The sequence below is a fragment of the Ambystoma mexicanum genome, chromosome 4q, assembly GCF_040938575.1.
Source record: "Ambystoma mexicanum isolate Mex_15411 chromosome 4q, UKY_AmexF1_1, whole genome shotgun sequence".
In the NCBI taxonomy this organism is placed as follows: Eukaryota; Metazoa; Chordata; class Amphibia; order Caudata; family Ambystomatidae; genus Ambystoma; species Ambystoma mexicanum.
This window is the reverse complement of record NC_090928.1, coordinates 1,184,603,715-1,184,616,696: the sequence shown is the minus strand read 5'-3', so window position 1 is coordinate 1,184,616,696 and position 12,982 is coordinate 1,184,603,715. Positions and strand designations below refer to the sequence as shown.

The window sequence follows — 12,982 nt, the reverse complement described above, 5'->3', positions numbered from 1 at the left end:
TCATGACACTATTGCAGAGTTCAGAGATAGGTTCATTAGTAGTCAGGTGTAAAGGGCTGGTGGTTTATGGGCGAGTAGCTGTTTGTAGATATCCAGTGGGTATGGGTTTCTGGGGGATCCAGCCCGTTTGGTTTATTTCAGTAGGTTGTTTAAGGTTTTCTCCCTTATTGGTTTGAATTGGGTGAATGTTGCGCTGGTTTTTGGTGATCTGGTTTTTAGGAGGATGTTGTTAGTGGTCCTACTGGATGCCTCTATGGCTTGCTGGATTGAGCATATTTTTGCTCTAAGGTTGACAGCGATACTGTCACATAACATTTGCGAGGGTACAGTGTTAGCACTGCATGAGGTAGGATTTTATATATCCTTGATAATTCTGTACATTTGCATTTGGGGGGTTGTTGCCAATTGGATTCTTGTGGCATAATGTGCTTTCTTGACTTTGAAGACTGACAATCTATATCGATACTTTTTTATTTGGTCGTTGTTAGGGAGAATTCTCTGTAAAGGCTAATTTCCCAAACCTAGTGAGTCCCTCAGCAGCTTTGCTGGATTTTCGGGGTTTAATTTTTTCTCCTGCTAAGAGTGAGACTCTTTTTCTCCCACTCTTAGGCATGATTTGAGAATGTCCTTTGACTTTGTAATTTGTTTTATGGGCTATGGGGTCTTTTACTCCATAGGGCTTCATGTGTTTTTGGTAAGTGTGTTACACAGCACCCTCAGTGCAGTAACACAGGGGTGTCATAGTGGCCCCCAAACATAGACTCCATACCCTGGGACTGACTACTGTCTCCCAGGGCATGTAAAGTCACCATTGACTTTACTAGTCTTAAATTGTGAACAGAACCAGTACAAACCATCATATTGTGGAAGTACTGGTAGGGGTAATTTGATTGCCCTTGGGTCTGTTTTTCAAGGGGGCACTGTCCTGTCCCCCCTTGTCGAGTTTCTGGCTGGTAGCAGTGGTTACCACGCAAAATATTCCACCGGAATATTTCCTATGGGATTTTCCCATTCATTTCAAACGCACCATTTTTTTGGTGCAATGTTAAAGATACCGCTGGGTTATTTATTTAATATCTATTCCCCGGTTGGGTCTTTTTGCCAGGACTCGGTTTTAAAATGGCGTTTGTGTTCGCCTCTTTAACTCCAACCCAAGTCGAGCCCTTTGTTCCACTTTTGGCAGGCTTCTGCACAGCCCGCGGTAAAGGTGCACCAAATTAGTAAAAGGTATCACTGCCACCAGCCATTAAAGGTAAGCTTGTCACTGTAACAGAATTGTTACAGTTTAAATGTGAAAGGGGATACATTGTATCTCCCCAGCACTCCACATAAGGTGGGGTGTGCTGGTTTCACCTAACAAAATGTAAAAGGGATCCAAAGATCCTTTCTACCCTTGGGAACTGTAGTTCACTCAAAGTTAGTACAAGAAAATTAAATGGGGAGCCCCTAGGGCAACCCAGCAACAATAGGCACGTATTGCCAATAAGTTGTTAAACATGATGGCCCTCATTACGACCCTGGCGGAAAGCGACTGACCGGAGCGCCACAGCGTAAATAGCGTTTCCGCCATTGCACGAAGGAGCAAAGTGCGGCCCATTCCGACCCATCGGGCACGAGCACCACGCCACGGCGGAAGTGCAAAGTCCGCGATGGCGGAAATGACCCCAAAACGGCCCACACCGCCGCCGTACGGCGCCCTAGGTGCAATACCGCCACCCCTCTTAGCGGTCACCGCAGTGTGCGCCTACCGGAAAGTACGGTGACCGGAAATATACGGAAACGGAAGTTAAAACATGGGCCCGGAACGGGAAACATCCCGGCGTACACCTATAAAAACACTAAAACCACACAACCACTAAAATCACTACCCTGAAACACACCCCAACCCGTCAACCACCCTAGCGAAACCAAGAAAAATGGGAAAAGTAGCGAAGAAAGCGTGCGACCGCAAGCGGCAGGTCCACTTCTCCCGTGAGGAACTCACCGTGCTAACAGAGACCCTCCAGGAGAATGCTGCCGTCGTCTTCTGCACGCAAATGACCAGGACGGCACTTGCAAACAAGAAGGCCATATGGGCTCTGGTGGCACAGCGGGTAAGCGCGGTGGGGACCGCACCCCGCACCCCACAGCAATGCCGCAAGCGATGGGACGACCTGCGGATACGCGTCCGCAGCATACTCTCTGCCAACCGCAACATTGCCACAGCCACCGGGGGAGGTCCTGAATCACCCATCAAGTTGACCCCCTGGGAAGAAATCTGTGCCTCCACCATCGGAATGGAGAGCATAGAGGGAGTCGGAGGGATGGAGAAAGGAGTGCAGACATCCGAAGATTCAGGTAGGTGGGCCAGATAAAACAATGCCAAATCCACACAGTCCATCCATGTGAAGTACCATGCGTCCACATAGTGCAACAGAAACACATGTCCAGGAGAACGTCCACACACATCGGCCTGATAGCGCACGTTAAAACCCACAATAAATACATAAATAATTAAAGACCCCTAATACACGCACTACACGTGCAGCAGGCACACCCTAACTGCAGGCTGCCAAACAACTGCACCCTCACTCCACACACAAATCAAAGCACCTCCAAGGCCCCGACCCAAATCACCCTCAGGTACCACCCCAAAGCATGTGATACAATGCCATTCCAATTCCCACAGACCCATCAATAACCCTCGCCCTCCTTTACTCCACCACAGGGTCCGATCCAAACGACGAGCTACAGGACACCCCTACCAGCACACCTGCAAAGAGGGCCAAGACCAACGGCCAGAGACCCTCCACCTCAGCTGCACGCATCAAGACACGGCAGCAGCACAAATCAGGTGGCAGCACAGAGGAGGGAACATCAACAGGCACCCCAGCAGCCAGCATGCCCACAACACCACCACCACAGGTCCCCCCAATGGATGCCACAGAAGGCACTGCCTCTGGTGGCAGCAGCACCATAGGTGACACCCCATTGATGGCAGCATGCTCGGACACAGAAAACGGGGATGCCGAAGTCAGATCCATCCATGACCTGTCCCAATCCCCCTGTCTGTCCCATCCCGTACAACATGAGGATACCACGCAGGGGCACCCACAAGACGACGACTGGCCATCCCCCCACAAGCCCTGTGGCAAGGCAACATGAGGACAACAGCCCCTCTGTGACACCCCCGCAAATGGCCATGGCCCAGCAGAGGCAACAGTCCCTCGACCAGTTGATCGAACAACAGCAGCAACTGGCCACACTCCTCAAGGACCATGCCGATGAATGTGGGGGCACTAAGGCAGACATAGAAACATCAACTGAGACACTTAGGGCAGAAATGGAGAGAGGTACAGAGACGCTAAGGGCACAAATTGAGAGAAGCACCGAGAGCCTGAGGGGGGAACTGCATGCGACGTCCAAAGACGTATGTGCCGAACTTGCCGCAGTGCGCCGTGTGCTCACTGAGCTCTCGCAAACCCTTAGGGACATGCATGGACGTGAGCAGGCAGACACATCATCCGTTGCAAGTTCCGTCCAGGGCAGCCCCCAACGTAGATCTGGAAGGAACCTGCGCTCCACAGGCAGGGGTGCCCCTGATACCCGCAGAGGGGGCATGCAATAGCGACAGCCCACTGACAATGAGCATCTTTGGACACTGGTGTTCGGGGGGGAGGTAGGAGGGTGGGAGGGGGTGTGTTGGGCTCACTTGGGTGGCGGGTCGATAGGGTGTTCAACATGATATCACATATGCCATTAAAAGTGCACGATCAACCAATGAGAAGTGTGGACATTGATCTTTGTGTACTAGGCCATCATAGGCGTACAGTCCATATTGTGCATGTCCCAGACACACGCAGTGCCACGAGTCCCGTGTCCATGTATCAGCCACCAGGCGTGAGTGCTAGAAGCATACATCAATGAGATGCTGACGAATGTCACGGGCCTCCGGTGCCTCGCAGACTCCATGAGGTGCTGCCACATCCCCACCCTCATCATGACCATCATCAGGTGCTTGCAGTTCTGCCTCAGGGGGCATGGGCACATTTCTACGTACGCACATGTTGTGGAGCATGACACATGCCATCACCATCTTTGCAACCTTCTCATGGCGGTACAGGAGTGCCCCGCCAGACCTGCTGAGGCAGCGGAAACGAGTCTTCAGTAGGCCGAATGCCTGTTCAATGACTACACGGGTACGTGAGTGGGCATGGTTGTAGTCCTCCTCATGCTGGTCCCGTGGGTTCCGGACTGGTGTGAGGAGCCATCTCTTCAGTGGATATCCAGCATCACCTGTATGTGGACGAGAAACGTATGATGTGGAATGCCATTGATACGTACGCACACCCCCCCCCCTTCCTGGCAGGTCATTGCCAATTCACATACCCCACATCATCATGCATGTAATGAGACTCACCGAGTAGCCAGGATCTGTTCCCTGCGTGTCGCTCCATGTAGCGTGGTATTGTAGAGTTCCTCAAGACCATAGAATCATGGGTTGATCCAGGGAATCGGGCACAACAATGTGTAATGATCCTGTTGGAGTCACACACCATCTGTACATTCAGGGAATGAAATTGTTTTCGGTTGCGGTACTGGGCCTCCATGGCATGTGGGACGACCAATTCAACATGGGTGCAGTCGATGGCACCAATGCAACCCGGTATGCCGGCAAGTGCATGGAATCCCACTTTTGTGTTGGTTATTTCCTGCTCCGAGCGTGGTAGAGAGATGTAGTCGTCTGCGTGCTGCAGGAGGGCATCGAGCACTTGGAATAGTGTCCGTGAGAACAGTGGCTGAGAAATGCCATGCAACTGTCCGACTGTGTGCTGGTAGGTGCCTGTGGCCAGGAAGTGGAGTACAGACACCACCTTCAGTAGGGGTGGGATGGCGGTTGGGCTATCTATCATGCTGACAAGGTCAGCCTGTGTCATGTCCACAATGGCGGCTATGGTGTCCCGGTCCAGACGGTAGAGGGTGTGGATCTGCTCATCAGTGAGGTTGAACGGATGTGCTCGGAGGCGTGGTATTGCGGGCTGCCTGCGTGGTGGTAGTGGCTGTGCTGGTGGGCCTTGCTGGCCCTGCCTTGGCCTCCTCCTCCTCCTGCGTCTCCTCCGTGCGGCTGGTTGTAGTTGGTGTTCGTCTTCTTCTTGGAGTCGGAGCACTTGCAGTGCTATCAGGTCCCCCAGGGCCAACATCGCGAGTCCTGCCGGTAGCATTTCGGTGTGGTTGTGGGAGGAGACTGGCTGTGCAATTTATGTGTTTTCAGGCTGTATGGCCTCCACCTGTGGTGATTGATTCCACCTGTGCAAACTGCTCTCCCCTTTGGCCGAGCACGTCCCGCGCACAACGCTGCAATTCGGGGAATTGTATCTTGCTATTGCAATCATGTATTTGTACCCGATGGCCGTGTAAGATTGGTTGATATGTTCATTCTGCTGTGGTCCCATTGTTTCACATACTATCTGTGCAGTCGCGAACAGACTTGTGAGGGGTCAGTGGAACGTAGTACTCGAGTAACGGTGGGCCCTCATGCATCACTGTACCGAGTTGCAACGACGGGCGGGGCGTCCCATTCGTGGGTGAAGGCAGTTGCCATTTTCACACACAGCCGCACTCGATGGAATAATTAGTGATTTCAAACGGCCACAGATGCCTTTTCGACGTGATGTTGCAAATGAGGAATTCGAAGGGCGGCGCTTTCGGTTTCCAGCTAGCGGCGAGGAGATGCCCACAGGTCTGACTGCAAATATAACGTTCTATTGTTCTATGTCCTTGAGACAGGGCCCATGGCGAGGGAGCAATGATTGATATGAATAGTTTGGGATGCGCAATAGCTACGTGGGCGATGAGGCCGTCCGTTCCCAAATACATGTTACTTCACAACACTGGAATTACGGGCTGGGGCACTGTGGATTTAGCAGGCTGCATAACGCACAGACTCAATGGATGTTTCTAATGTTATGTGAGTAATTATTCAGGCATTTTGATCCCGGGATGAGGGAATGATGGATGGATGCATGGGCAGGTGATTTGATACAGAGTTTGCCATGTACAGGGCTTCTTGGGATCTATCCGCCTCCCCTACGCTATGTGATGCAGGGCTGCCATAGTGGGACCATCGTCCATCTGGCCTTGTTGAGCCCTCCCTGTCTCGAGGCGCCCTCAGACACTTGTGTCCATGCACGTTAACATTCCCATCTGATGGAATCTGTTTTGACAGACGCATGCACAGGTACACTCGTTTGTGATGGTGTTTGCACCTCGATATAGATGGTTATGAGTCGCAAGTGGTTTTGGGGTGGTGATGATCCTTTTGAGTGGGCTAGCATGCATATGGCTGTGGATTTCGTGTGATCATTGAAGTGAGTTGTTGGAATGTAGTTCTGATGGCCATTCTGTTCTTTTTCTTTTCTTTTGGTTGACAGGTATCTCCTCCCCTTTTGCCACTGCCATCTGTATGCCACTCCTGCAGATGGATTTTACTCCCGACACCTGCTGCTTCGTGTTAATCAGTGGAGCAGCATTACGATCTTATGGGACGATCGCCAATGGCCCACATGCCCTTACGCAGTACTGGTGGCTCGGAGCAACATTTCGGCCTTTCAGCTGGACTAGTGCCTCCCCATTGGGACGGCCCTGCGGTTCTGTGCGCTTCCATGTTGCCTTTTCGTACGTGAATGTGGCTCTGTGTACCATGGGGGAACAGGGCGACACACAGGTAGTGGCTGGTCATTTCTTGCGGAAGCAGCCCACAATGGTGATTAGTGTTTTGGAGTTCATGGCCTGATGGCTGTATGGGCTTGGTGATTTTGATGTGAATAAAATTTCTATTCTGATTTGGCCCGTGTAGCGTTTTTCTTTGCAAGTGATGTGGCATATGCCTATTTGGGGGGCGATGTATTGTGAGGAGATCTGCATTGGGTTCCAGCTTCGGGGTTTAGTTGCGTGGTACTGTGCTGGGCGCGTTTGCCTACGAAGCCCAGTGAGGTCAGGGATGGGGGCTGCCAATATGACAGTTTGAATGTTGTCATGCTCAGGGGCGGGGGATTGGGTTTTGTGTAACAGATGCCGGTCAGCCAGGTGGACTGGTGGAATGATGTGATTTTCGGAATATTGCTGGTCACAGGTGCCTGTGTTTGCGTGCGTTTCTTGGTGGGGGACTGTGGTCATGTCCATTGGGATGGCTTCTGTATTCGTGCCATCTGTGCCCTGCAGCTCCCATTGGCCCCTCTTGTGTTTCTTTTGTTCGTTGCCATGCATGGGTGACTTGTACATTTCAATGGTTGCATTGTGGCTTCATTGCACCTACGGGGAGTTGTACTTTGTGGGCAGGGAGCGGTGTACAGGCACTCAGTGGGGCCGTTTACGGTTGATTCGCGATGCCGTACTTCTCGCCATGGCGGAATGGTACATTACGCCATGCCTGATGGCGTTAGGTACATGTCCGCTAGGGTCGGAATTGGCGTACCGTTGCGCCATGGTGGTGTTTGCGGTTTGGCATGGCGCGCGCGCGCGTGCTTGGTGCAGTTAGCGTTGGCGTTCACTACGGTGTCGCTAATGGCTTCGTACTTTGCGGTGACGGGTCATAGTCGCACCGAGCGCTATTCGATGGCGGTATTGCATTTCCGCCATCGTTTTTCGATTTCCGCCAGGGTCGTAATGAGGGCCGATAACTTTAAAAAGACACTATGGAGAGTCTTAAAAATGACACCCATAAAAAGAGTTAAAGATTAGGTGAGTGTGGAAAAAGGTTCCCACTCACTGAGGTAATATCCCACTAGAAAAGCAAAAAGTTCTGGGGTTGAACCAGGAAAGGAAGATTTACCAGCTCTGTAGAAATCTTACCCAACACCAGTGTATCAGGTTTGCGCAATTGCAACCTCTCAAATGCAATACTGCATGGTAAATAAATCCATATCTAACATAATATATTGTTAGATAAATGACTCATGTAAACAAAATCTATATATAAATATATATTTATGTGTGACTTGACAGGTGCTTTGACATGTTTATTTAAATGATTATAATATAGAGTCAAATGTTGTTCACTTTCTGTTAAGTTGAAAAACAAGAACTGGGGGAAGGCTTTATGCATGAAGATGCATTCTTGATTATAGATTGTTCTGTATGGCATTATAACAAAAACTCAGACTGTGTAAAGAAAAAGCAGAGGTTTGAAATGATACACAGGGTGCTACTATTCTAATAGGGTCACATATGATGTCTACATAATCATTCTGTTTTTGCACATTTTCAGGAATTATTGGTTGCGGCTATTTCCAGTCAAGTAGATCTTTCAACACGGCTATTTCTGAAATGACAATAAAATTGGTCTCTGCAAGCAGAATCCTTTGGCAATGGACAAAGGTATAGTGGGGACATGAAAATACTTCTTACAGAAATTGTCTGTCTTTTTTCGCTATGTTAGTACATAGACCTTAAGCTGAAAGCTCTTTATGTAGACCATCCAGCCAAGGGTCTAAGGATGATGATAATAATTCTTATAGTGTAGAGTGCTATTAAAAATATTACAATTATTTCAATTTCCAGGATTCATATTGTTGTAATTCTTATCAACATTTTATTTTGTAAATTGTTGATCTTTCATTCACTCCTTAGCCGTTGAAAGCGCTTTGGGCAGTTTCTTTTAATATGTCTTGTCTAGACAATTTTCATTAATCAGTACTTGCCTTAAATGCATTTCCTTGATTAAAAACAGATATTATCAAATGTATCCCCTCTGCACGTGTTTTGCTGCTCATGCAGCTCATCTGGAGAAAAGTCCTTTAACCTCCATCCCCAGCAGAAGGTGTTTCTAGTGTTCACTGACAAGATGACTATCATGTTTTACAAACGGAAATAAGGCAGCACCCAATCACCCCTCCTCTCAGGGGAAGCATAGTCCCTCTGGAGCACACAGCATGTTCCTGTCCCACTTTCATTTTAGGAATAAATAATTTGGTGGCTGACTTCTGCTGACTTCTGCAGTAGGGAACTATGCTCCTGCCAAAGTGGGAACTCTGCCACAATCAGGTTTTATACCGGATCTGGAGTATTCTGGAGATAGACCTTTTTGCCAGCAAGGAAACTAGAAAATGCAGTGCATTCGCCAACAGGTTCCCTCAGGCCAGAGGTCTGGGAGACGCTTTCATGTTTCTGTGGACAAATACGTTTCTCTACGAGTTCAATGTATTTCCGCTCATCCCCATACCCCTGCATGCTTTCAGATAAGAGCAGTGCAAACTGGTTCTGGTGGCTCCAGCCCGGCTGAGACAATTCTGTTTTTTGGAACACCCCAGCCTCTCGTCGGCACCACCCATCTGACTGCCTCCAGTCTTCTCCCACAAGGGAGTGGTCCTATTCCACACCCTGGCCTCTCTCAATGTTGCAGCAGACACGTTCCCATGTCACAGGACTGCAGGGATATTCTTGAAAAGGCAAGTGCGCCTTCTGTCGTAACTTGCTATAATCACAAATGGATCATTTCACGATTTGGTGTGCTGACAATAGCACTGATCCTTTCCATTTCCAACCTCAAGACATTCTTCCATGCCTTCTGAATTTGGCCCACACTGGACTTGCACATTCCTCTATTAAGGTTCACCTGGCAGCAATTTCCAGATTTACTTGCACTTCGAATGGATTGTGTCCTCCCACGTATTCCTCATCTTTGATATATCTGCCAGCTTGCTGCTTCTTTCTTCACTCCGAAGAAAGAAGCAGCAAGCTGGCAGATATATCTAAGATGAGGAATACGTGGGAGGAACATCCAGTCGAAAGAATGTTACAGTTGGTAAGGCACTTGTTCTTCTGCCACACCGTTGCTATGTTTCCATCAACTTGTTAAAGAATTCCTGAAGAGAGTCTTCCATGCTTTCCTGCCAATGCGGGCACTGGCTCTTGCTTGGGAGTTGAGTGCGATTCGTTCCAAGTTAACAGGGCCTCCTTTTGAGCTCTTTCACAAGAAAGCATCTTTCCTGCAAGACTGCTTTCTTTATGCGCCATCACCCCTGTTTGGAGAGAGGGGGATATCCAAGCGTTATCCTACAAGCCTCCCTACCTGGTGTTCCACAAATCCAAGTTTTCGGTGTCTATTTGTCACATGAAAAATTGAGGAGGATAGAGTCAATCTTTTTATAGAAAGTTTTGGGGAAGGAAATGGGAATCAGAAAACATACATAAAATGATAGGGGTAACCATCATTTGAATAGTGCCAAGCCACCAGGTTAGGAACAAAGGACACCATTGAGTAACCATATTTTCAATAGTTGATATCACAGAATCTGCATTTATCTTCATTGAGTATGGAATATCTGCAGCTACAATAGTTCCAAGGTATTGGATGCTAGTAGTACACAACAACATCCCAAAAGTATCCATGTTGTCAGAAATCAAGGTGCTATAAAGAGGGAGGATTTCAGATTTTTCAAGATTTAAATTTATACCCTGAAACTTCTGAAAATTATGAATAGATGTGAGTAAATTAAAAGGAGGTTTTAACATTGGATCTCCTTCAACTCGAGTGTCGCTCTTGTATGTAGCGAATTGACAAATGGCCACTTGAATGCAGTAAGTAGTAGTAGTAGTAATTTGTCATTTATATAGCGCCTTTATCCCATTAGTATGGCCTCAACGCACATGTGGTGGGAATGCCCTCAGGGAATCGAAGTCCAAGGTATGGGAACACTGTCCGAAAGATTAGAATGTGTGTGTGCATTTTTCCAAGATAGGTAGTTAGGTGGGCTGGCCAAGCTCCAGTAAGGTACCCATGAAGGTCCGGCATGTGGTTGGGTGCTGAGGAGGTCAGGAGAGTGTGCAAGTGCAAGAGACTTGTTATGTATCCAGCTATGCTGAATTTCTGTCATAGGTCGTCGCTGCATTCTGATGACAGAGGAGTTGTGCTTTGTGTTTTTAGTTTGGTGTATGGAGGCAAATCATTGTATGTCCAGCTGGACCGAATTATTTTCGTAGATCATCGCTGCGTTCCAATGCATGCGAGTGGGATGCCATGCTGGTGGCAGATGTCCACTGAAGTGGTGCGTGAATACGTACCTTGAAGCTCAGATAGAGCGTTGTTTGATGTAGCTTTGTATAATAGATAGGCTACCCTCATAAAGTCTTCTAAGCACAATTGACAGGCTACCCTCATAAATCTTCTAGGTGCAATAGACAGGCTATCCTAATACATCTTCTGAATGCAACAGAGAGGCTACTCTCAAAAATATTCTAGGTGGAATAGACAGGCAATACTAATTCATCATCTGAGCGCAATAGAGAGGCTGCCCTTAGAAATCTTCTAGTGTAATAGATAGGCTATCCTTGTAAGTGCAGTACATTGCCCATCTAAGCGCAATACTGGGCCCACCCCCAGAATCCATTTAAGTGCAACACATTGCCCACCAACAAGTCCATTTAAGTGGAATGCATGGCCCACCCCCAGAATCCATTTAAGTGCAATAGATTGCCCACCACCAAAATCCATCTAAATGCAACATATTGCCCACCCCCAAAATCCATCTAAGTGCAACACATTGCCCACCCCTAGAAATTTGCCTGAGTGCAAGCACTGCCTGCCCTCAATGTTCCTCCCTTTGTGAGACAATGGCCACCCCCATGAAACCTCTGAGTGGGATATCATACCCTGGCCACTTTTGCCATTGTTCTAGTGTCACATCATATCTAAACTGTAGTTCCAAGGTTTTACTGAAACATAATAATGTCTGTGCTCCCCATCTGTACCACCTTACCTGGGGTGTAGCTCGAGCGTGTTGGGTCCGGTGTCCATGGGTGAACAGGGGCAAACCGGGAATGGGAGCTTCCTAGAAGGGGGCTTCCCTTTGCCTCTGGTCCTTAGCCGGCTGCCCGGGCAAGGCTGCCTTGGGACTTCCACCTATGAGGCTTCCTGGTAGTCCTGCAAGCCAATCAGGGAGGGTAGGAGGCGAGAACAGGGAGGTGAGGGGAGGGAGGCATAACGACAAAAGTTGGAAAGGGCAGAGTAAGCTCATGCAGTGCAGAGAAAATAAATAAGGTTGTGAAGGCAAAATAAATAATTAATGTCACAAAAGCCAAACAAATAATTAAATGGTGCCAATAAGGTGATTCTTTTGGAACAACCTCACCTGGTTGGAAGATGGTGCGTGCCCGCAAATTAAATTAGAAGTAAGTTTAGAAAGTAATGCATGTCATGCTCAGTAAGTTAAAAGAGACAGCTGCATTAAGGACAACACTTTAGGAGGACAACTGTCCATTACAAAGCCTGTCTGTAGAGGCTGTCTGGTACTTTTGGCGCATGCTTTGAGTCCTTACTGTACGGCATATGTGTGTTCAAGCAATACCCAAGGTAGCAAGAGAACAAGACACGTCTACTTATTTACTTGGCCACGAATGGCCATTTCTACAGACAGACTAGCTGGGAGGATCTACAGGCACTCTGAGGATGGGTTTTGATCGGCTGCTGTTCTACGACCAAGGCCTTGGAGCGAGATGCCTGTATGTTCTTGAGGCCTGCTAGGAGCTTTATGGGGATGGCAATGGTGGTTTAAGGGGCTGGATTCCCTTTGGGTTAAGGTTGCGCTCTTCTGAGACTTCATCTGCATAATCCAGCATTGTTTTACCTTTTCAACCTGGGCGGTATTATTATGGATTTACTATTTAAGGAATGCTGAATATCACCTCAGCTGCTCCTGAGCTCCTTACGGTCTTGTAAAAAACATGACACTGCAAATACGACAACCATATCTGACATAATATAACATGTCATAACACAACATATCTTACATTTCAAGTAGAACAAAATCTCTAATATGTCAAAAAATGGATGGGGAAGGTAATACATTTACGAATAGATAATGTTCTATTTAAAATGGTCTTTAGTAATGTATTTGAAATTTGAAAGGAAGAAATTAAATCAAGCACATGGATGGATAGAAAGAGAAGTTTAGCAGGAATGTGTGTCTGTGTTGGTTGAGGGGAATGGGAGACACACACATCAATG

At 48.0% G+C, this 12,982-nt stretch overlaps 1 protein-coding gene across 1 annotated transcript in view; it reads left to right on the top strand.

The window, feature by feature from the left end:
* DNAH8 (dynein axonemal heavy chain 8) overlaps positions 1–12,982 on the top strand; it is an 8,835,797-nt gene that overhangs the window by 6,186,077 nt on the left and 2,636,738 nt on the right. The window contains exon 58 of the mRNA XM_069608756.1: positions 8,246–8,355. Within this exon, the coding sequence (XP_069464857.1) occupies positions 8,246–8,355 (110 nt within the window). The remainder of the gene's footprint in view (positions 1–8,245; positions 8,356–12,982) is intronic.